The 22,849-nt window shown below is 43.7% G+C and overlaps 1 protein-coding gene across 1 annotated transcript in view; it reads right to left on the bottom strand.

Annotated features, from left to right (window-relative positions):
• LOC139539972 (voltage-dependent calcium channel subunit alpha-2/delta-1-like) overlaps nucleotides 1-22,849 on the bottom strand; it is a 114,554-nt gene that overhangs the window by 84,426 nt on the left and 7,279 nt on the right. Inside the window, exons 2-6 of the mRNA XM_071343429.1 lie at nucleotides 16,153-16,234; nucleotides 15,913-16,029; nucleotides 7,183-7,242; nucleotides 6,498-6,533; nucleotides 5,752-5,881 (exon numbers count right to left, since the gene is read on the bottom strand). Coding sequence (XP_071199530.1) covers nucleotides 5,752-5,881; nucleotides 6,498-6,533; nucleotides 7,183-7,242; nucleotides 15,913-16,029; nucleotides 16,153-16,234 — 425 coding nt within the window. The remainder of the gene's footprint in view (nucleotides 1-5,751; nucleotides 5,882-6,497; nucleotides 6,534-7,182; nucleotides 7,243-15,912; nucleotides 16,030-16,152; nucleotides 16,235-22,849) is intronic.

Here is a 22,849-nt window from a genome sequence, read left to right as displayed (position 1 = left end):
AGGATCCATGGCATGAAGCCTCCAGCGTCGGTCCCCAGTCCGGAGCCTCCAGCGACGGTCCCCAGTCCGCGGCCTCCAGCGACGGTCCCCAGTCCGGGGCCTCCAGCGACGGTCCCCAGTCCGGAAGTGTGTGGGCAGAACTGAAAAAGCGTGTGTGAGTAAGGAGGCCTACAAACCTGATTCAGTTACACCAGCTCTGTCAGGAGGAATGGGCCAACATTCACCCAACTTATTGGAAGCTTGTGGAAGGCTACCTGAAACGTTTGACCCAAGTTAAACATTTCAAAGGCAATGCTACCAAATACTAATTGAGTGTATGTAAACTTCTGACCCACTGGGAATGTGATGAAAGAAATACAAACTAAAGTAAATCTTTCTCTCTACTATTACTCTGTCATTACACATTCTTTAAAAAAAGTGGTGATCCTAACTGACCTAAAACAGGGAATTTTTACTCGGATTAAATGTCAGGAATTGTGAAAAACTGAGTTTAAATGTATTTGGCTAAGGTGTATGTAAACTTCCGACTTCAACTGTATATATATATATATATATATATATATATATATATATATATATATATATATATATATACAGTGGGGAGAACAAGTATTTGATACACTGCCGATTTTGCAGGTTTTCCTACTTACAAAGCATGTAGAGGTCTGTCATTTTTATCATAGGTACACTTCAACTGTGAGAGACGGAATCTAAAACAAAAATCCAGAAAATCACATTGTATGATTTTTAAGTAATTAATTTGCATTTTATTGCATGACATAAGTATTTGATCACCTACCAACCAGTAAGAATTCCGGCTCTCACAGACCTGTTAGTTTTTCTTTAAGAAGCCCTCCTGTTCTCCACTCATTACCTGTATTAACTGCACCTGTTTGAACTCGTTACCTGTATAAAAGACACCTGTCCACACACTCAATCAAACACTCCAACCTCTCCACAATGGCCAAGACCAGAGAGCTGTGTAAGGACATCAGGGATAAATTGTAGACCTGTACAAGGCTGGGATGGGCTACAGGACAATAGCCAAGCAGCTTGGTGAGAAGGCAACAACTGTTGGCACAATTATTAGAAAATGGAAGAAGTTCAAGATGACGGTCAATCACCCTCGGTCTGGGGCTCCATGCAAGATCTCACCTCGTGGGGCATCAATGATCATGAGGAATGTGAGGGATCAGCCCAGAACTACACGGCAGGACCTGGTCAATGACCTGAAGAGAGCTGGGACCACAGTCTCAAAGAAAACCATTAGTAACACACTACGCCGTCATGGATTAAAATCCTGCAGCGCACGCAAGGTCCCCCTGCTCAAGCCAGCGCATGTCCAGGCCCGTCTGAAGTTTGCCAATGACCATCTGGATGATCCAGAGGAGGAATGGGAGAAGGTCATGTGGTCTGATGAGACAAAAATAGAGCTTTTTGCTATAAACTCCACTCGCCGTGTTTGGAGGAATAGAAGGATGAGTACAACCCCAAGAACACCATCCCAACCGTGAAGCATGGAGGTGGAAACATCATTCTTTGGGGATGCTTTTCTGCAAAGGGGACAGGACGACTGCACCGTATTGAAGGGAGGATGGATGGGGCCATGTATCGCGAGATCTTGACCAACAACCTCCTTCCCTCAGTAAGAGCATTGAAGATGGGTCGTGGCTGGGTCTTCCAGCATGACAACGACCCGAAACACACAGCCAGGGCAACTAAGGAGTGGCTCCGTAAGAAGCATCTCAAGGTCCTGGAGTGGCCTAGCCAGTCTCCAGACCTGAACCCAATAGAAAATTTTTGGAGGGAGCCGAAAGTCCGTATTGCCCAGCGACAGCCCCGAAACCTGAAGGATCTGGAGAAGGTCTGTATGGAGGAGTGGGCCAAAATCCCTGCTGCAGTGTGTGCAAACCTGGTCAAGAACTACAGGAAACGTATGATCTCTGTAATTGCAAACTAAGGTTTCTGTACCAAATATTCAGTTCTGCTTTTCTGATGTATCAAATACTTATGTCATGCAATAAAATGCAAATTAATTAATTAAAAATCATACAATGTGATTTTCTGGATTTTTGTTTTAGATTCCTTCTCTCACAGTTGAAGTGTACCTATGATAAAAATTACAGACCTCTACATGCTTTGTAAGTAGGAAAACCTGCAAAATTGTCAGTGTATCAAATACTTGTTCTCCCCACTGTATATATATTCTCTCTCTCTCGCTCTGTTTACTGATTTCTATGAGGATTATAAATAGCAACAGCTTGTACTATTACCCAGTAGGCCACTGGGCTGACACATACTCATTACGGTCCACCAATCACAAATCTTACCCCCCCCCCCAGAGAAAGCAGGAGGAAACATGGCAACAAGCCCCGACCCCTGCCAGCAGAGTCTGGGAAGGGACAAGATACACACACACACTTTAGCTTACACAGACACCTGCACACACACACACACATACTAATTTCCCACATGCACCCTCTCCCTCTCTGTGAGGTCAGTAGTGGGTAACCTTGGATCCAGACGCTATCCCAGCAGGCCGAGGTGCATGCTGAAGGAGTGACTCCATCCTGCTGCCTCTACGTGTGAGGGCTGACGCAACACACCACACGCTATTGACCCTACACACAAACACACTGACTCAGTAACGAACACCCACACGTGCCCAAGTAAGTCCAATCACACACACACACGAACACACACAGAAAGCAGCACACCGGTCAATATTAGACAAAGCAGCCAGATTTAATGTCAGAAGGACTCAGGAGACACACCTTTCAGACAGCAGGTAAATACTAGTGAAACACACTGCTACCAACCAACCCATTATTTTTCTAAACTAATCCAATCTATAAGGGGTTGGAATTATTGCCCCGCTACTGGGATGGTTGTTCCAGTTTAGATGATTTAGTTAGTCTTACTTGTCAAGGTCTTCACCACAGCAGTCATTCTGAATGCAGGTTGTGGGTGACACAATAGTCAAATTGTTGGATATCCTCCCTCTGGTTGGATTCTGATATAATTACTAATCACTTCACAAACCAGCATATTATGATTTGCAGGTATGAGCTGTATACCATAAAGGTAACTTGGATTAACAACCAGAATTAACTACAGATAGTGTCTTGCAAAAGTATTCATCCCCCTTGGTGTTTTTACTATTTTGCTGCATTTCCGTCTGTAATTTAAATTGATTTTTAATTGGATTGCTTGTAATGGACATGTACAAAATAGTCCAAATTGTTGAATTGAAATGAAAAAATGTGTATTTAAAAAAAATAATGAAAAGTGGTGATTGCATATGTATTCACCCCCTTTGCTATGAAGCCCCTAAATAAGATATGGTGCAATCAATTACCTTCAGAAGCCACATAATTAGATTGCACACAGGTGGACTTTATTTAACTAAGTGTCACATGATCTCAGTATACTTATATATACACACCTGTTCTGAAAGGCCCCAGAGTCTGCAACACCACTAAGCTAGGGACACCACTAAGCAAGGGGCACCACAAAGCAAGCGGCACCATGAAGACCAAAGAGCTCTCCAAACAGGTCAGGGACAAAGTTGTGGAGAAGTGCAGATCAGGGTTGGGCTATAAAACAATATCTGAAACTTTGAACATCCCGTGGCACACCATTAAATCCATTATTAAAAAATTGAAAGAATATGGCACAACAACAAATCTGCCAAGAGAGGGCCGCCCACCGAACTCACGGACCAGGCAAGGAGGGCATTAATCAGAGAGGCAACAAAGATAACCATGAAAGGGCTGCAAAGCTCCACAGCGGAGTTCTGAGTATCTGTCCATCGGACCCCTTTAAGCAGTACACTCCACAGAGCTGGGCATTACGGAAGAGTGGCCAGAAAAAAAGCCATTGCTTAAAAAAAAAATAAGCAAACACGTTTTGTGTTCGCCAAAAGACATGTGGGAGACTCCCCAAATATATGGAAGAAGGTACTCTGGTCAGATGAGACTAAAATGTAGCTTTTAGGCCATCAAGGAAAATGCTATGTCTGGTGCAAACCCAACACCTCTCATCACCCCGAGAACACCATCCCCCACAGTTAAGCATGGTGGTGGCAGCATCATGCAGGGGGGATGTTTTTCCATCGGCAGGGACTGGGAAACTGGTCAGAATTGAAGGAATGATGGATGGCGCTAAATACGGGGAAATTCTTGAGGGAAACCGGTTTCAGTCATCCAGAGATTTGAGACTGGGATGGAGGTTCACCTTCCAGCAGGACAATGACCCTAAGCATACTGCTAAAGCAACACCCGAGTGGTTTAAGGGGAAACATTTAAATGTCTTGTAATGGCCTAGTCAAAGCCCAGACCTCAATCCAATTGAGAATTTGTGGTATGACTTAAAGATTGCTGTACATCAACAGAATCCGACCAACTTGAAGGAGCTGGAGCAGTTTTGCCTTGAAGAATGGGCAAAAATCCCAGTGGCTAGATGTGCCAAGCTTATAGAGACATACCATACCATAACATATTTTTGATTATTTCTTGTTTGTTTCACAAGAAAAAATATGTTGCATCTTCAAAGTGGAAGGCATGTTGTGTACATCAAATGATACAACCCCCCCCCCCCAGAAATCTATTTTAATTCCAGGTTGTAAGGCAACAAAATAGGAAAAATACCAAGGGGGTGAATACTTTCACAAGCCACTGTATTCTGGTTCATTAAGTAAGCTAAACTTAGATAGTGTTTTGGGTTGTTGAGTTAATTACACCATAACCATTCAAGGTTAGCTTTCTGAAAAATATTTGTATTTTATTTGGACAAGTTAGCTGGCTAACTCATTGACCCTGCTTTGTTGTATACCCATCTGATGTTCCCCATTAGTCAGGATTTTCAGACCACAATGTTCAGAATAACTAGACCTTGTGAAATGTATAATACATTGGTCATGAAGGGCTTACTTTCAATTTTAAAAAATTCAGTTAGGCAGTCACTTGGTAAATGCTTCTGGACTGAAACTTAATGAATGCAACAACCATGTCTCTGTCACTAATAAACACAGTCATGTGTGTGTATCGGTCAAATTCACTCACAAGGCATGCTGGGAAATATGAAAATAAGACTTTACACCCTACAGTGTTAACCCCAACCCCCCCCCCCCCAAATACTGTAAAACTACGTGTTGTTCCGTAACACAAAAAAACAGCAAAACCCATGGCGTTAGGGAACCAACACTCTAGGGGTGTTTGTTTTTCAACACTTTGAAAAATATTAGTTTAACACTTTTTCAATGGGTCACATATACACACTAAGTGTTACATTTAACACTGGGTGTTAGAGTTCTGATCTAAAATTGTCTGTGCATGACCCCAAGGTCCTTTTCCAGTTAAAGACACATAAAGAATATAAACATAAATATGTTGCTCTGCTGTTAATAAAGGTACCATTTATCTAGGGATTTGTACAGTCTGTGTCATATCTATGGTTACGCTGTGTGTGTGTTTATGGAGGGGGGTGTAGTGTGTGTGTGCGCGTTCATGCATACATACGTGCATGTGTGTATAGTGCAAGTATGTGTTTGTGTGTGTGTACCAGAGGAGGCTGGTGGGAGGAGCTATATGAGGACGGGCTCATTGTAATGGCGGTAATAGAATAGTTGGTAACGGTATCAAACACATCAAACCACATGTTTGATTCTATACCATTTATTAGATTCCAGCCATTACAATGAGCCCATCTTCCTATAGCTCCTCCCACCAGCCTCATCTGGTGTGTACTCACAGCCATCGTAGATGTCAGTAGGGATGTGTACAGCAGTGTCGTTATCAGAGGTGAAGCGTTTAAACAACGGGTCCTCCTTAAAGGCTGGCCTGATCCGGTTCTTCCTACCCTCTGTGTGATTCACCTCCAACTAGAAGAGAGGAAAGGAGAATATTAGACAGTGATTTATAACAGACTAAAACCTATGTCCACTATTAGATTGTATATGTATGAAACAGGGAGGCTAAGACCAAGTAGATGTACATGTCAAATCCACTGACCCTCATTAGACGCATGTCTAGTTATTATACTACACCGGTTTAGAGAAATAAATGGTGTGTGGAGAAGGCTAGGTTAAACCTGCCTCATTTTCAAGCCAAAACATGTTTAGCCCAAACTCTGTGGATTAACATGGGGTAGGAAGAGACTCCTAATAAAGCAACAGTAGCAGCTCATACATCTCAAATGTCAATTAAAGTGGAAGCACACCAGGGACCTTTTCACCTAAGAGAGAGGAAGAGGGGCAGGGGATATTTAGACAGGGAGGGAGAGAGGGAGGTGTAAGGGAGGAAGAGAGAAAGGGAATGAGGAAGTAGGAAAAGAGGGAGAGCAAAGAGTGAAAAGAGTGAGTTGGAAAGAGAGGCGGGAGCTGTCGTAGACCAAACCACTAGTCTTTTTCTGAGTGAGATTGTGGGTTGATTATAGATACAGCTCTGTGTGAGACCCATGTGTTCGTTCATTGGCAGAAAAGGAATAAAAATACTCACATTGTCCTTTGCATTGTAGTAAACAATGTCACCATCCTGTAACAAATGACACAAATATCCCTAGTGAGCATTTTGTGTGTGTGTACGTGTGCGTGTGTGTGTGTATGTGTGTTTGTTAGAGAGAGTTTCAAGTTTTATTAGTCGTATGTACGGGACACTTACAGACACATACATCATTCAGCGAAATGCTTATTTACAGGTTCCTACTCGACAACAATAAAAAATAGTAAAAGATAAAAGAGAACGAGAAGCGGTAATTGTGAGGTAGAGGCCATCTGTGGACATAAGTGGTTTAATGGCCCACAATATGTCATGAATAATAACAGTTAAATCTCTTGATGACAACAGCATTAAACCATATTGGTTCAACTATTATTAAACAAGATATATGGCCGCTAACTCAAGCGTGCCAGTGTTTGTGAGTGTGAGTGGATGTGTGTGTGTGCGTTGAAACCCTATATTCCCTCCTTTTTAGCACATAAAGAGAGCAGTAATAAGACACCATGTACTGTAGAGTCATCTGAGGTTGCCGTCTCTCAGCCAATGGGTGGTGAATGTTCCAGTACGAAACAGATGCCACACATTACCCACATTCTTATTACACATTGGTGGTGGGAGGGGCAAGTTACACTTACAGTATATCATGGAACTGTAATGTTGGTTATAATTACAATCACAGTTTTACCACATACTCATCCTCCCACTGGTGTTCCATCTGAAAGTTCTCAGCAGCCGTGGCCAGAGTCTAGAAAACACAAAGATAACACGCTAAAAATGTATACTTTACATACAGTATCTCGGTACCACTAAATTTTGACTTACTGTCTGAAGATCAGTCAATCCACATTTGGGATGGCACCTAAAACCTTCACAAACTTTTACAGATGCACAATTGAGAGCATCCTGTTCGGCTGTATCAATAAATGGTACGGCAACTGCACCACCCGCAACCGCAGGGCTCTCCAGAGCGTGGTGTGGTCTGCCAAACACACACTAACTGCCAAACACACACTGCCTGCCCTCCAGGACACCTACAGCACCCGATGTCACAGGAAGGCCAAAAACATCATCAAGGACAACAACCACACGAGCCAACGCCTGTTCACCCCGCTATCATCCAGAAGCCGAGGTCAGTACAGGTGCATCAAAGCTGGGACCGAGAGACTAAAAAACAGCTTCTATCTCAAGCCAATCAGACTGTTAAATACCCATCACATAGACTTGAAATCGCTGCCCACTTTAATAATATTAACATATTTTGCATTACTCATCTCATATGTATATACTGTATTCTATCCTATTCTACTGTATCTTAGTCTATGCCGCTCTGATATTGCTCACCCAAATATTTATATAAACTCAGCAAAAAACAGAAACGGCCCTTTTTCAGGACCCTGTCTTTCAAAGATAATTAGTATAAATCCAAATAACTTCACAGATCATCATTGTAAAGGGTTTAAACACGGTTTCCCATGCTTGTTCAATGAACCATAAACAATTAATGAACATGCACCTGTGGAACGGTCGTTAAGACACTAACAGCTTACAGACGGTAGGCAATTAAGGTCACAGCTATGAAAATGTAGAACACTAAATAGGCCTTTCTACTGACTCTGAAAAACACCAAAAGAAAGATGCCCAGGGTCCCTGCTCATCTGCGTGAATGTGCCTTAGGCATGCTGCAAGGAGGCATGAGGACTGCAGATGTGGCCAGGGCAATACATTGCAATGTTCGTACTGTGAGACACCTAAGACAGAGCTACAGGTAGACAGGACAGACAGCTGATCATCCTCGCAGTGGCAGACCACATGTAACAACACCTGCACAGGATCCGTACATCCGAACATCACACCTGCGGGACAGGTACAGGATGGCAACAACAACTGCCCGAGTTACACAAGGAATGCACAATCCCTCCATCAGTGCTCAGACTGTCTGCAATAGGCTGAGAGAGGCTGGACTGAGGGCTTGTAAGCCTGTTGTAAGGCAGGTCCTCACCAGACATCACCGGCAAAAACGTCGCCTATGGGCACAAACCCACCGTCGTTGGACCAGACAGGACTGGCAAAAAGTGCTGTTCACTGACGAGTCGCGATTTTGTCTCACCAGGGGTGATGGTCGGATTCGCGTTTATCGTTGAAGGAATGAGCGTTACACCGAGGCCTGTACTCTGGAGCGGGATCAATTTGGAGGTGGTGGGTCCGTCATGGTCTGGGGCGGTGTGTCACAGCATCATCGGACTGAGCTTGTTGTCATTGCAGGCAATCTCAACAATGTGCATTACAGGGAAAACATCCTCCTCCCTCATGTGGTACCCTTCCTGAAGGCTCATCCTGACATGACCCTCCAGCATGACAATGCCACCAGCCATACTGCTCGTTCTGTGCGTGATTTCCTGCCAGACAGTAATGTCAGTGTTCTGCCATGGCCAGCAAAGAGCCTGGATCTCAATCCCATTGAGCACATCTGGCACTTGTTGGATCGGAGGGTGAGGGCTAGGGCCATTCCACTCAGAAATGTCCGGGAACTTGCAGATGCCTTGGTAGAAGAGTGGGGTGACATCTCACAGCAAGAACTGGCTATTCTGGTGCAGTCCATGAGGAGGAGATGCACTGCAGTACTTAATGCAGCTGGTGGCCACACCAGATACTGACTATTACTTTTGATTTTGACCCCCCTTTGTTCAGGGACACATTATTCCATTTATGTTAGTCACAGGTCTGTGGAACTTTTTCAGTTTATGTCTCAGTTGTTGAATCTTATGTTCATACAAATATTTACACGTTTAGTTTGCTGAAAATAAACGCAGTTGACAGTGAGAGGACGTTTCTTTTTTTGCTGAGTTTATTCTTAACTCCATTCCTTTACTTTAGATTTGAGAATATTGTGTGTATTGTTGTGAAATTGTTAGATATTACTTGTTAGATGTTACTGCACTGTTGGAGCTAGAAACACAAGCATTTCACTACACCCACAATAACATCTGCTAAACACGTGTATGTGACAACATTTATTTTATTTGAATTGAATCAAAGTAGAATACCAGAGGATCTACGGATAGTCCCCCCCCACACACTACTGTCTCACTCACTCTGAAACACACAAGCAAGGGGGTAACATGATCTGTGCTGTTGATAACAGCTATGGTAGCTACAGTAGCTACTTTATGATGGTGGCCATGCCAAGACACTAATCATCACATCTCACATTGCACGCAGAGAGCACCTTTATTTCAATAAATGATGTACATTGAGTGTACAAAACATTAAGAACACCTGCTTTCCATGCCATAGACTGACCAGGTGAATCCATTTGAAAGCTATGATCCCTTATTGTTGTCACTTCAATCAGTTTAGAGATACGTTAAAGACAAAGGAGATTATTGTGGACTACAGGAAAAGGAGGACCAAGCACACCCCCCTTCTCATCGACGTGGCTCCAAGTTCCTTGGCGTCCACATCACCAACAAACGAACATGGTCCAAGCACATCAAGACAGTCGTGAATAGGGCATGACAAAACCTATTCTCACTCAGGAGACGGACAAGATTTGGTATGGGTCCTCAGATCCTCAAAAGGTTTTACAGCTGCACCATTGAGAGTATCTTGACTGGTTGCATCACTGCCTGGTATGGCAACTACTCGGCCTCCGACCGCAAGGCACTACAGAGTTAGTGCATACGGCCCAGTACATAATCGGGGTCAAGCTTCATGCCAACCAGGACCTCTATACCAGGCGGTGTCAGAGGAAGGCCCTAAAAATTGTCAAAGACTCCAGCCACCCTAGTCACAGACTCTTCTCTCTGCTACCTCACGGCAAGCGGTACCGGAGCCCCAATTCTAGGTCGAAGAGGCTCCAAAATAGCTTCTACCCCCAAGCCATAAGACTCCTGAACAGATAATCAAGTGGCTACCTAGACTATTTGCATTGGCCCCCCACCCTCTGGAACGCTGCTGCTACTCTCTGTAATTATCTATGCACAGTCACTTTAATAACTCTACCTACATATTACCTCAACACTGGTGCTCCGACACATTGACATTGACTCTGTACCGGTACCCCCTGTATAAAGCCCCGCTACTGTTATTTACTGCTGCTCTTTAATTATTTGTTATTCTTATAGCTTACTTTTTTGTGGGTATTTTCTTAAAACTGCATTGTTGCAAGGCAATCAAACAAGCGAAATGTCAGTATAGGGACAAAGTGGAGTCGCAATTCAATGGCTCAGACACGAGACGTATGTGGCAGGGTCTACAGGCAATTACGGACTACAAAAAGAAAACCAGCCACATCACAGACACCGACATCTTGCTTCCAGACAAACTAAACACCTTCTTTACCCGCTTTGAGGATAATACAATGCCACCGACGCTTCACGCTGCCAAGGACTGCGGGCCCCCCCTCTCTTTCTCCGTGACCGACGTGAGTAAGACATTTAAACGTGTTAACCCTCGCAACGCTGGTGACCCAGACAGCATCCCTAGCTGCATCCTCAGAGCATGCGCAGACCAGCTGGCTGGTGTGTTCACGGAAATATTCAATCAATCCCTATCCCAGTCTGCTGTCCCCACATGCTTCAAGATGGCCACCATTGTTCCTGTACCCAAGAAGGCAAAGATAACTGAACTAAATGACTATCGCCCGTAGCACTCACTTCTGTCATCATGAAGCGCTTTGAGAGACTAGTCAATCATCATATCACCTCCACCTTACCTGTCCCCCTAGACCCACTGCAGTTTGCATACCGCCCCAACAGGTCCACAGACGATGCAATCACCATCACACTGCCCTATCCCATCTGGACAAGAAGAATACCTACTGAATGTAAGAATGCTGTTCATTGACTACAGCTTAGCATTCAACACCATAGTACCCTCCTAGCCAGCAGCATACCACCCTGCATACCACTGTTGGCTTGCTTCTGAAGCTAAGCAGGGTCGGTCCTGGTCAGTCCCTGGATGGGAGACCAGATGCTGCTGGAAGTGGTGTTGGAGGGCCAGTAGGAGGCACTCTTTCCTCTGGTCTAAAAAATATCCCAATGCCCCAGGGCAGTGATTGGGGACACTGCCCTGTGTAGGGTGCTGTCTTTCGGATGGGACGTTAAACGGGTGTCCTGACTCTCTGAGGTCATTAAAGATCCCATGGCACTTATTGTAAGAGTAGGGGTGTTAACCCTGGTGTCCTGGCTAAATTCCCAATCTGGCCCTCAAACCATCATGGTCACCTAATAATCCCCAGTTTATAATTGGCTCATTCATCCCCCTCCTCTCCCCTGTAACTATTCCCCAGGTCGTTGCTGCAAATGAGAACGTGTTCTCAGTCAACTTACCTGGTAAAATAATGGTAAAATAAAAAAAATTAAGCTTGAGGCCCTGGGTCTCAACCCCGCCCTTTCCAATTGGGTCCTGGACTTTCTGACGGGCCACCCCAAGGTGGTGAAGGTAGGAAACAACATCTCCACTTCGCTGATCCTCAACACTGGGGCCCCACAAGGGTGCATGCTCAGCCCCCTCCTGTACTCCCTTTTCACGCATGACTGCATGGCCAAGCAAGCCTCCAAATCATTTATCAAGTTTGCAGATGACAACAGTAGTGGGCCTGATTACCAACAACGACGAGACAGGGAGCCTACAGGGAGGAGGTGAGGGCACCTCAACAAAACAAAGGAGATGATCGTGGACTTCAGGAAACACCAGAGGGAGCACACCCCTATCCACATCGACTGGACAGTAGTGGAGAATGTGGAAAGTTTTAAGAACACATCACGGACAAACTGAAATGGTCCACCCACACAGACAGTGTGGTGAAGAAGGCTCAACACCACCTCTTCAACCTCAGGAGGCTGAAGAAATTTGGCTTGTCACCTAAAACCCTCACAAACTTTTACAGGTGCACAATTGAGAGCATCCTGTCGGACTGTATCACCGCCTGGTACGGCAACTGCACTGCCCACAACCGCAAGGCTCTCCAGAGGGTGGTGCGGTCTGCACAACGCATCACCGGGGGCAAACTATCTGCCCTCCAAGACACCTACAGCACCCGATGTCACAGGAAGGCCAAAAAGATCATCAAGGACAACAACCACCCGAGCCACTGCCTGTTCACCCCGCTACCATCCAGAAGGCGAGGTCAGTACAGGTGCATCAAAGCTGGGACCGAGAGACTGAAAAACAGCTTCTATCTCAAGGCCATGAGTCTGTTAAACAGCCATCACTAACATAGAGAGGCTGCTGCCTACATACAGACTTTAGTAAATGGATCACTAATCACTTTAAATAATGCCACTTTAATAATGTTTACATATCTTGCATTACTCATCTCATATGTAAACTCAGCAAGTCCTCTCACTGTCAACTGCGTTTATTTTCAGCAAACTTAATAACATATGTAAATATTTGTATGAACATAACAAGATTCAACAACTGAGACATAAACTGAACAAGTTCCACAGACATGTGACTAACATAAATGAAATAATGTGTCCCTGAACAAAGGTCGGGTCAAAATCAAAAGTAACAGTCAGTATCTGGTGTGGCCACCAGCTGCATTAAGTACTGCAGTGCATCTCCTCCTCATGGACTCCACCAGATTTGCCAGTTATTGCTGTGAGATGTTACCCCACTCTTCCACAAAGGCACCTGCAAGTTCCCGGACATTTCTGGAGGGAATGTCTCCCTAGCCCTCACCCTCCGATCCAACAAGTCCCAGACATGCTCAATGGGATTGAGATCCTGGCCATGGCAGAACACTGACATTCATGTCTTGCAGGAAATCACGCACAGAATGAGCAGGTGGCATTGTCATGCTGGAGGGTCATGTCAGGGTGAGCCTGCAGGAAGGGTATCACATGAGGGAGGATGGCAGCAGTGTATGTGCAAAGTTTTAGACTGATCAAATGAACTATTGCATTTCTGTTCAAAATATTGTATCAAGACTGCCCAAATGTGCCTAATTTGTTTATTAATAACTTTTAATGTTCAAAACTGTGCACTCTTCTCAAACAATAGCATGGTATTATTTCACTGTAATAGCTACTCTAAATTGGACAGTGCAGTTAGATTAACAAGAATTTAAGCTTTCTGCCAATATCAGATATGTCTATGTCCTGGGAAATGTTCTTGTTACTTCCAACCTCATGCTAATCGCATTAGCCCACGTTAGCTCAACCGTCTCGTGGAAGGGACACCGATCCCGAAGAAGTTTTTAACCTCTCTCCCTCTACTATAGCCATCTTTGGTGATTGGACTGAGAGGGATGGAAACACAGACAGCATGCAGCTACCACATTTAACAATGTGTGATTCATTCACCATTACATCATAATTTTAAAAAAGTGAATGATCTTTGTTTCATATTCTTGTTTGTGCTAAGGTTGATATGAATAGTACTGATGAATGTATTATAATTATGTTGGTAAGGTTGACTTGAGTGAAATATTGTTACGTTTTTTATGCTTTGGTATTGTAATATTTTCTGTAATTGGTATCATCACCTGCTGTTTACATTTCAATAGCTAAGTTGTTTATGAATTATACAATTGTCAGAAAGTGAGGATAAATCAGGCTAAAATGCTGCAACATTGGACGCTTTGTGATGTGACTCCAAATTATATTGGAGATATGGCCAAATAGTATCTAATACCAATGATCAAGGTAAGACATAGCTATAATTTACTACTTCTGTTTGATGAAATTGTCACGCCATTATGCTATTGTATGTAATTTGAGCATTGGTTTGATTAGCCAATGTAGGTAACTAGCTAGCTATGGTGGAGAGGTTGATTTGAAGCAACAAACGTATGTAGCCGATCTGAGTTCATGCCTGCATGTTAGATAGTTCATAGATAACCTTGAATTCAATTCTGAATTTGGCTGAGATAATTGAAACAAAATAAGTATTCTGAGGGTCAATGTTGTCACAATGAGTTAGCTAGCTAACCAGCTAGCCAACTTGTGCCATAGCTGGGCTGCTCGGACAATACGTGAACCAGGGAGCCTGACTGGCAAGCTAACTACTAACGTTACAACGTCAACTAACGAAACAGATACAATTTCAATAATTACATTTTGAATATGGCTTAGATATGGCTGAGAACAAAAATATATTGAGCGTCAATGTTGTTGGGATATAACGTTAGCTAGCTAGCTAGCTAAAAACCTGTGTAGCTGGCTGCTAAGATACGAGTGAGTAGCTAGGTTTTAGTTTTGCGTCAAAGCTCAGTACATATAACAAATAGATTGCCAATAAGGACATGCTGCATTTCTCACTTTGAATGAGACTGCATGATCTGTAATAATTCCGTATTCATCCTGAACAAATCGTGAATAATGATGAGTGAGAAAGTTACAGAGGGTCGAATATCAAACCCCCAAGACATGCTAACATCCCCTGTTGGTAATGGTGAGAGGTTAGCTTGTCTTAGGGATATGATTTTTGACCTTCTGTAACTTTCTCACTCATCTTTATTCAGGATTCATTCAGGATGGATTATCCGTAATCATTAATGTAGATGTATTTAGAAATATATTGTATTCTTATTCACAATAAAAATGACTCCAAAATGACACAATCAATTATTTACAATTCATTTCTGTTGGGCACAAACTAATCAGAAAACAACCAAAACAAACTGCAAAATGCATCCAACAAGTTTGTAAAGTCACAAGCTTGATGTAATCATTGCGTGATAGGAATATGGGACCAAATATTAAACTTTTGACTACTTTATTTATAAAAAATAATTAGTACCCCTTCCTTTTTTAAAATAGATTTTTGGGCTATTTCTTGTTAAACAAAATCTCTTAATCTGAACACATCTATTAGTATAAAATAATATAATTTACCTTTTTTTGCATACAATATAGCTCAGTGTTTGAATTTTTTATTTTATACTGTCGTTATTGCTCGCCTTTATCAAGGGTGTCAATAATTTCGGACCCCACTGTATATTAGAAGGGGTTCGAATACAAAATATATTCATACTTCATATTCCAGCGGAAGATGAGAGAGTTGTGTCTCTAATCTACTTCTGCTCAAAGCAATACATGCACAGCCATACAGTATATCACTCCTCTCTGTTACCAACCTGCACCTCACATTACCATGGTCTTCTAACCATCCCCTGGTCCTGGCCTGGCCTGGCACATCTCACCTCAGTTATCTACAAGTGGAACCTAACATTCTGTACATGGGCCCCCCATAAGACTTGAAATAACATTAATGTGATTACCCCCATAAGATTTGTACACCCAAGAGTCACTGTGTCATTCATTTCAATCCCTCTCCACTCCATTGTGGTGCATTATCGTAGCAGTGGCATCCTCAAGGCTCAAGCACACCTGATTCAAAAGCTCAACTAGACATCAAGCCTTTGCTGTTGGGGGTACATGAGGAGCATAGAAACAGTGTGTCTTACTTCCAGAGCGGCAGCCCTCTTCAGTAACAGCTGTTCTATGTTCCTGGCTGCCCTAGCCACTAGTTCCTCTGCAATGTTAGACTCTACTGTGTACAGGTTCTGGTTGTCCAGGAAGATCTAGAGAGAGTGAGCATACACACTGGTTACACATACTGTCATAGTGTCCCTTGATAGATATCCATGTTTTATTTTATATAGTGATTACTATGCGTTATAACATGTTATGAAAGGTTAGGTCACCTGTGTGAGGCTCTTCCCGGCACTGGCTGTGTCTGCCAGTGTCACCAGCTCTATCTGTATCTGATCCACCCATTCCTTTATCCTATAGGACAAGAGAGAGGCACAAACAACCAATCAGATCACAAAAACAAACATCCCATACCGGTAGTTCAATTAAATAACTCCCTCCTCACCTAAATTAGCCAGCGTTTATGTTACCAGTAGCTGCCTATCATCTGCCAACATCCCTGTCAATCAGATAACTTCAGATGGTTTCAAAGCCAATATAACCACATCAGACGACTCTCACAAGAATGGAACATGGCATCACCTGTCCAGTCCAATCACTCAACAATCACTCTAATACAATGTCACCCAATAAGATCACTGGCCTAGCCGTCAACACTGCCAGAGCCAATCAGATCATACTCTCAGGGGTCAAAGGAAAAGTCAAACAATCAAATACTTATTACTAGGTTCACACACAATGTCAACAGGTAGCCGTCTCAAGCTGGGTCAGACCAATGAGATTCAGACAGTGATGTGTGTGGACAGGCCTCTGCAGAAATCTACCTGTGTGTGTGTGCGTGTGCATGTGTGTGTATGTGTATGTGTGTGCATGTGTGTGACCTTGTTAGAGCAACCAGAACCAAAAGGGTCCACTTCATATTCAAGTGCAGTGGAGCCAAAAGTTTACTCACTGAGCTCTTGATAATATCACTACTGACATACAGCACCTTTGTCTGTCTCTGTCTCTTTCTCTCCATCTCTCTCGGCCTCTCTCCCTCCCCCTCTCTATATCTCTCTCGCTATATTTTTCTCTCTCTCTATTTCACCAGGATCACATTGATGGCAAACCTCCTGACATCCTGGGCTGAGCACTGTGGTGTTGCTTAGAGTAACAAAGAGCTCAGATGAAAACATCAGGGTCTGCCTACTAAGAAATGTTTTATTCCGTAACCTTTAGAAACATTGTGAAACATTGCACACACACACGGACACACAAAGTGGGAGAGAGACAGGAAGAGAGAATATTGCATGCAGTTGGCTGGGGGTTGGAGTGGGATGTAGATGATTTCATTGTCACACACACACACACACACACACACACACACACACACACACACACACACACACACACACACACACACACACACACACACACACACACACACACACACACACACACACACACACACACACACACACACACACACACACACACACACACACACACACACACACATCCGTGTGTCATTTGCAGCTATTCACACAGTCCCTGAGAGTAATGAGTGTAATGAGGATTGTGACCGGGGACAGGGAATGAGATTGACGGGGAGGGGTGAGAGGAGGTGAGGTATAAGGAATAATTGTGTCCCAAATCTGTTTCTCCTCTCCTCCACTCCATAGTGCCTGAGATCTAAAGCCCTGAGATCTGAGCAGACAGTGTGTGTGTTTGTGTGTGCGTGTGCCTCCATCCATGCATAGATGTGTGTGTAAATATTACCCTACTAGACGGCGCTAAACAGACACGTCTTTCTCCTAGCCAACTTTGGAGTACTTTTAATTTTTTTGTGTTTTTTCTTACATTACTTGCTCAGCATTTTCTTATATTATTATATAGATCAGTGGTCACTCAGAACTTTTTGCTGAAATTCGACTTCCCTGTCCTGGATCCTTTGTTTGAACTTCCCGAGGAAGCTCTATTCATCCCGGGGGCTGCACCAAAACACTGACGCCAGATAAGAGGTGGAATGAGTGAGACCCTAGACTCAGACGTTCAGTCCCTGGACAATAAAGTAGACAAGCTCAGGGTGAGGATCTTCTTCCAGAAAGACATCAGGGACTGTAACATACTCTGTTTTACTGAATCATGGCTCTCTTTCCGGGTATATTGTTCCTGTGCATTCAGTCAGCAGTTTCTTCGTCCAGGAAGAAAGAACTCTCAGAGAAATAGAAAGACGGAGGGGTTTCTTTCATGCCTAACAACTCACTGTGTGATTAGTACAGGAACTCAATTCCTTTTGTTCTCCCTATCTGGAATACCTCACTATCAAATGAAGACCGCATGATCTCCCAAGAAAAATGTACTCGGTCACAGTCACTGCCGTGTATATTCACCCCCAAGCCGACACCGCGACAGCTCTCAAGGAACTACACTGGACTTTGTGCAAACTGGAAACCCCATATCCTGACATCGCATTTACCCTAACGGTGGACTTTAATAAAGGAAATCTGAGGAAAGCACTACCGAAATAATATCAACTCGCAACATGGACCATGGATCATTGCTAATATCCCTTCCGGGATGGCTACAAGGCCCTCCCCCACCCTCCCTTCGGCAAATCAGATCAGCCTCCATTCTGCTCCTCCCCACCTATAGGCAGAAACGTAAACAGGAAGCTCCCAAGGTAAGGACAGTTTAACTTTGGTCTGACTAATCAGAATCTATGCTTCGAGATTGTTTGATACCTCGGCCTAGAAATGTTCCGGGTCAACTCTGAGAATTGTATTGACGTATACGGTGACTGGGTTCATCAGGAATTGCATAGACGACGTTATTCCCACTGTGACAATTAGAATTGATCCAAACCAAAAACCGCTGTCAAATGACAGCATTCGTGCAAAACTGAAAGCGCAAAACACAAGATTTAGCCATGGCAAGGTGATTGGGAACATCGACGTGTACAAACAGACCAGCTACGACCTCCGTAAGGCAATTAAAGAGGAAAAACGACAGTACAGGGACAAAATGGAGTTGCGACTCAACGACCCAGACACTAGACGTATGTGGCAAGGACTCCAGACAATCATGGATTATAAAGGTAAAGCCAGCCACTTCGCAGACACTGACACCTCACTCCCAGATGAGCTAAACACCTTCTTCACCCGCTTCAAGAATTTGTATACAGCCCCAACAATTTGTATACAGCCCCAATAGATCCACGGACGACGAAATTGCCATTGCACTGCACAATCTCACCTAGACAAAGTAAATACGTAAGAATGCTGTTCGTCAACCACAGCTCAGCTTTCAACACCGTAGACCCTCCAAGCTCATCACTAAGCTCAGGGCCCTGGGTCTGTACCCCTTCCTGTGCAGCTGTGTCGTGGACTTCCTGACAGGATGACCCCAAGTGGTGAAGGTAGGCAACAACACCTCTGCCACATTGATCTTCAACACAGAGGACCCACAGGGGTGCGTGCTCAGCCCCCTCCTTTACTCCCTGTTCACCCATGACTGCGTGGCCATGCACATCTCCAACTCACAACACTGGTAGGCCTGATTACCAACAATGATGAGCCTATAGGGAGGAGGTAAGAGCCCTGGCGTAGTGGTGCCAGGAAAATAACCTCACCCTCAACGTTAACCAAATGAAGGAGCTAATCGTGAACTACCGGATACAACAGAGAGAACACGTCACATCCACATCGACGGGGCCGCAGTGGAGAGGGTCAAAAGCTTCAAGTTCCTCGTTGTGGACATCAAAGACAACCTGAAATAGGCTTAAGAAATGTGGCTTGGCAACGTCCGCAACAGCAGGGCTCTCCAGAAGGTGGTGCGGTCAGCCCAATGCATAACTGGGAGCGCACTGTCAGCCCTCAAGGATATCTACACTACCCGGTGTCACAGGAAGGCCAAGAAGATCATCAAGAATCTCATCCACCCAAGCCATGGCCTGTTCACCCCGCTACCATCTAGAAGGCGGGGACAGTACAGGTGCATCAAAGCTGGGACGGAAAGACAGAGAAACAGCTTCTATCTCCAGGCCATCAGACTTTTAAACAGTCATCACTAGCCAGCCTCCGCCCAGTACTCTGCCCTGCACCTTAGTCACTGTTCTAGCGGGCAACCACCCTGTTTGGCACACATCTCCATTCAGACCACATTCACACTCCTCCAATATGTCAGTGCTGTGGCCAAAAACCTCAACATTTAAACACACAAAAAAAGTGATACTTTGTAAACTCATTGTGCATTTGTTTTAAAACAAATTGTTGATAATCTCCAACGCATCTACAAATCGAACCTTTGATTTACAAGTGGATATCTGTCAAACTGACCAATCCAGACGCACCTCAGCTCCATTCATGTTTAGTCAGCGAAGTTTGTCTGAGTTGGCAGGGATGCTCTACTCTGCTCATAGAGATATAACTACTGTGGCTTTTAAAGTCTGGGTTAGAGAGAGAGAGAACGAGAGAGCGCAAAAGAGAAAGAGGGAGTGTAATGAGTATCTCAGCGGAATGCTGTGTTGAACTATGGACTAATTACACATCACTATAGAGGCAGAAACAGTCTAACACACACACACACACACACACACACACACACACACACACACACACACACACACACACACACACACACACACACACACACACACACACACACACACACACACACACACACACACACACACACACACACACACACACACACACACACACACACTCTTGTGTGACGATGCTTATATACAATAGATAGGGCTTCAATACAGTGGGGACAGTTCAACAATTTAAGAAACACAACCTCTAGATACAACTATACCAATGTTGTCACCAGATCAAAAGGCAAAGGCAAAACAGACAGATTGCAGTTTAATGTTTGGGACTGCCATTTACACAACCTGCCACAGATACTTCTCCCTGTGTCGCATCCTATTACATCCCCAGAGTAAACACTGGAACAGCTGAAGCATGGTTCCTAGAGTGGGGGGTGAAACTAACTGATCACACACAATAATATCTGGCTGTTACCTTCAATTATCAGCTCTTTAACCCTGGAAGATCATTGCGGAACAGAGCATCACTCTCTTCTTCTTAATTTCCCAAAGCTACACTTGGTGTGTTATTAAGAGTCTAGACTAGGTCATATAATCTGGTATTGCATAGTAATAAACCATATTTGGTCTCTGAAATAAACCCATGAAACATATTCTGTGTTTCACTGTATGAACTTGTAGGATTGGTAGTCACTGTAGCATTAGGCTACAGTATAAAAGCCTCATTTAATATATTCTACAATCAGCATTAGTTTAGCGCTGACTAGTTTTTTCAACAAGTTGACACGACATGCCTTGGCATGCGCACGTCTTCATTGATCACATAGCTGACCCTAATGAAGGCGACCAGCACGTGGGAATCTGCTAGTAAAAAGTAAGACATGTTCATTAACATTCGCACTTACATAAACAGGCTATACACTGTAAAACCATGAAAGATGTAACATGTTTTAGGGATGGGCATGAGTAATCAAATACTCCAATACTCAAACCGCCGTCAAAACTCGATCTTTATCCAGAGAACAATTGTTTTTCCAAATACTGTAAAACTTATTTGGTCTAAATTGTTTTTTGCTTTGGCTCTAGCGTTCCATTTGTGTGCATTTGCAGGACACAACAAAAGAATAAACCAAACCAAGTATCACACAGTTTTGCTCCCTGAATTCCTTTCCCCTCTGTCTCTCACTCACTCAAATGTGTTCTGACTGATACACAGGCGTAATGTGTGTGACTACAGAAATAAATGCCTATAAAAAATGATCTAAAGTGATACACAAGCCATTGTCACACCCTGATCTGTTTCACCTGTCTTTGTGCTGGTCTCCACCCCCCTTCAGGTGTCGCCACCATACGCATTATCCCCAGTGTATTTATACCTGTGTTCTCTGTCTGCTGCCAGTTTGTTTTGTTTGTCAAGTCTACCAGCGGTTTTCCCCTTACTCCTGTCTGTTTCTAATTTTCCCAGTTTTGACCATTCTGCCTGCCCTGACTATGCCTGCCATTCTGTACCTTGTCACCCCACACTGGATTATTGCCTCTGCCTGCCCTGACCCTGAGACTGCCTGCTGTTCTGTACCTTTTGGACTCTGATCTGGATTACTGACCTCTGCCTGCCCTTGACCTGTTGTTTTCCCTTCCCCCGTTCTAGTAATAAACTTTTGTTACTTCGACACTGTCTGCATCTGGGTCTTCCCTAAAACCTGATACCCACCTTCCTTGCCAAATGACAACAGTTTTATAACAAATTCTAAATGGACTAGTTTACTTAAGTAGGAAAATAAATGTGTGTTCCAACAATGAGCTGCAGTTTTGGAAAAATTGCGTAATTTCTCACTTAGGCTACTTTGCGGTTGTAACTAGTTACCACAGCCACAAAGTCTAAATTGTCTGTCTTATGATTTTAAAATGTGCTTTTTGTTTTAATTTAAGGTTAGGCATACGGTTTTCCATCTGGTTAAGTTTAGGGTTAAGGGTTAGGTTTAAATCAGATTTTAAGAAGCGAAATTGTAGAAATGTATGACTTTTATGACTTGGCTGTGGTAACTAACGTCAGGAGGAGAATTATGAAATCGCTACAGGTGTAGATCAAAAAGACCCACATGTGAGAGTGGCAACACTGCTCAGTGTTATTGGAAGAGAATGCCATATGCTTCAGCGTCACCTAGATCTGGGGTAAGAGAATAGAAAAAATTCTAAGAAAATCCTTGATGTTTTACAAAGACATTTGAACCCACCCGTAATGTGATTTACGAGAACAACCTCAAGCAGAGACGTCTGGTCAATATGTTGTGAGGTTGCGTCAATTGTCGGATTCATGTGATTTCGGGTTAATAAGAGAGGAAATGATCAGAGACAGACTTGTAATTGGCTGTAAAGATAACAGAGTAACACGGAACCCAAACCGGCAAGCTTGCACTTGCTAGCTAATTTGTCCT

This window comes from Salvelinus alpinus, chromosome 15 (genome assembly GCF_045679555.1).
Source record: "Salvelinus alpinus chromosome 15, SLU_Salpinus.1, whole genome shotgun sequence".
In the NCBI taxonomy this organism is placed as follows: Eukaryota; Metazoa; Chordata; class Actinopteri; order Salmoniformes; family Salmonidae; genus Salvelinus; species Salvelinus alpinus.
Note: the sequence above shows the minus strand (reverse complement) of the source record. Positions and strands in the feature narration are given on the sequence as shown.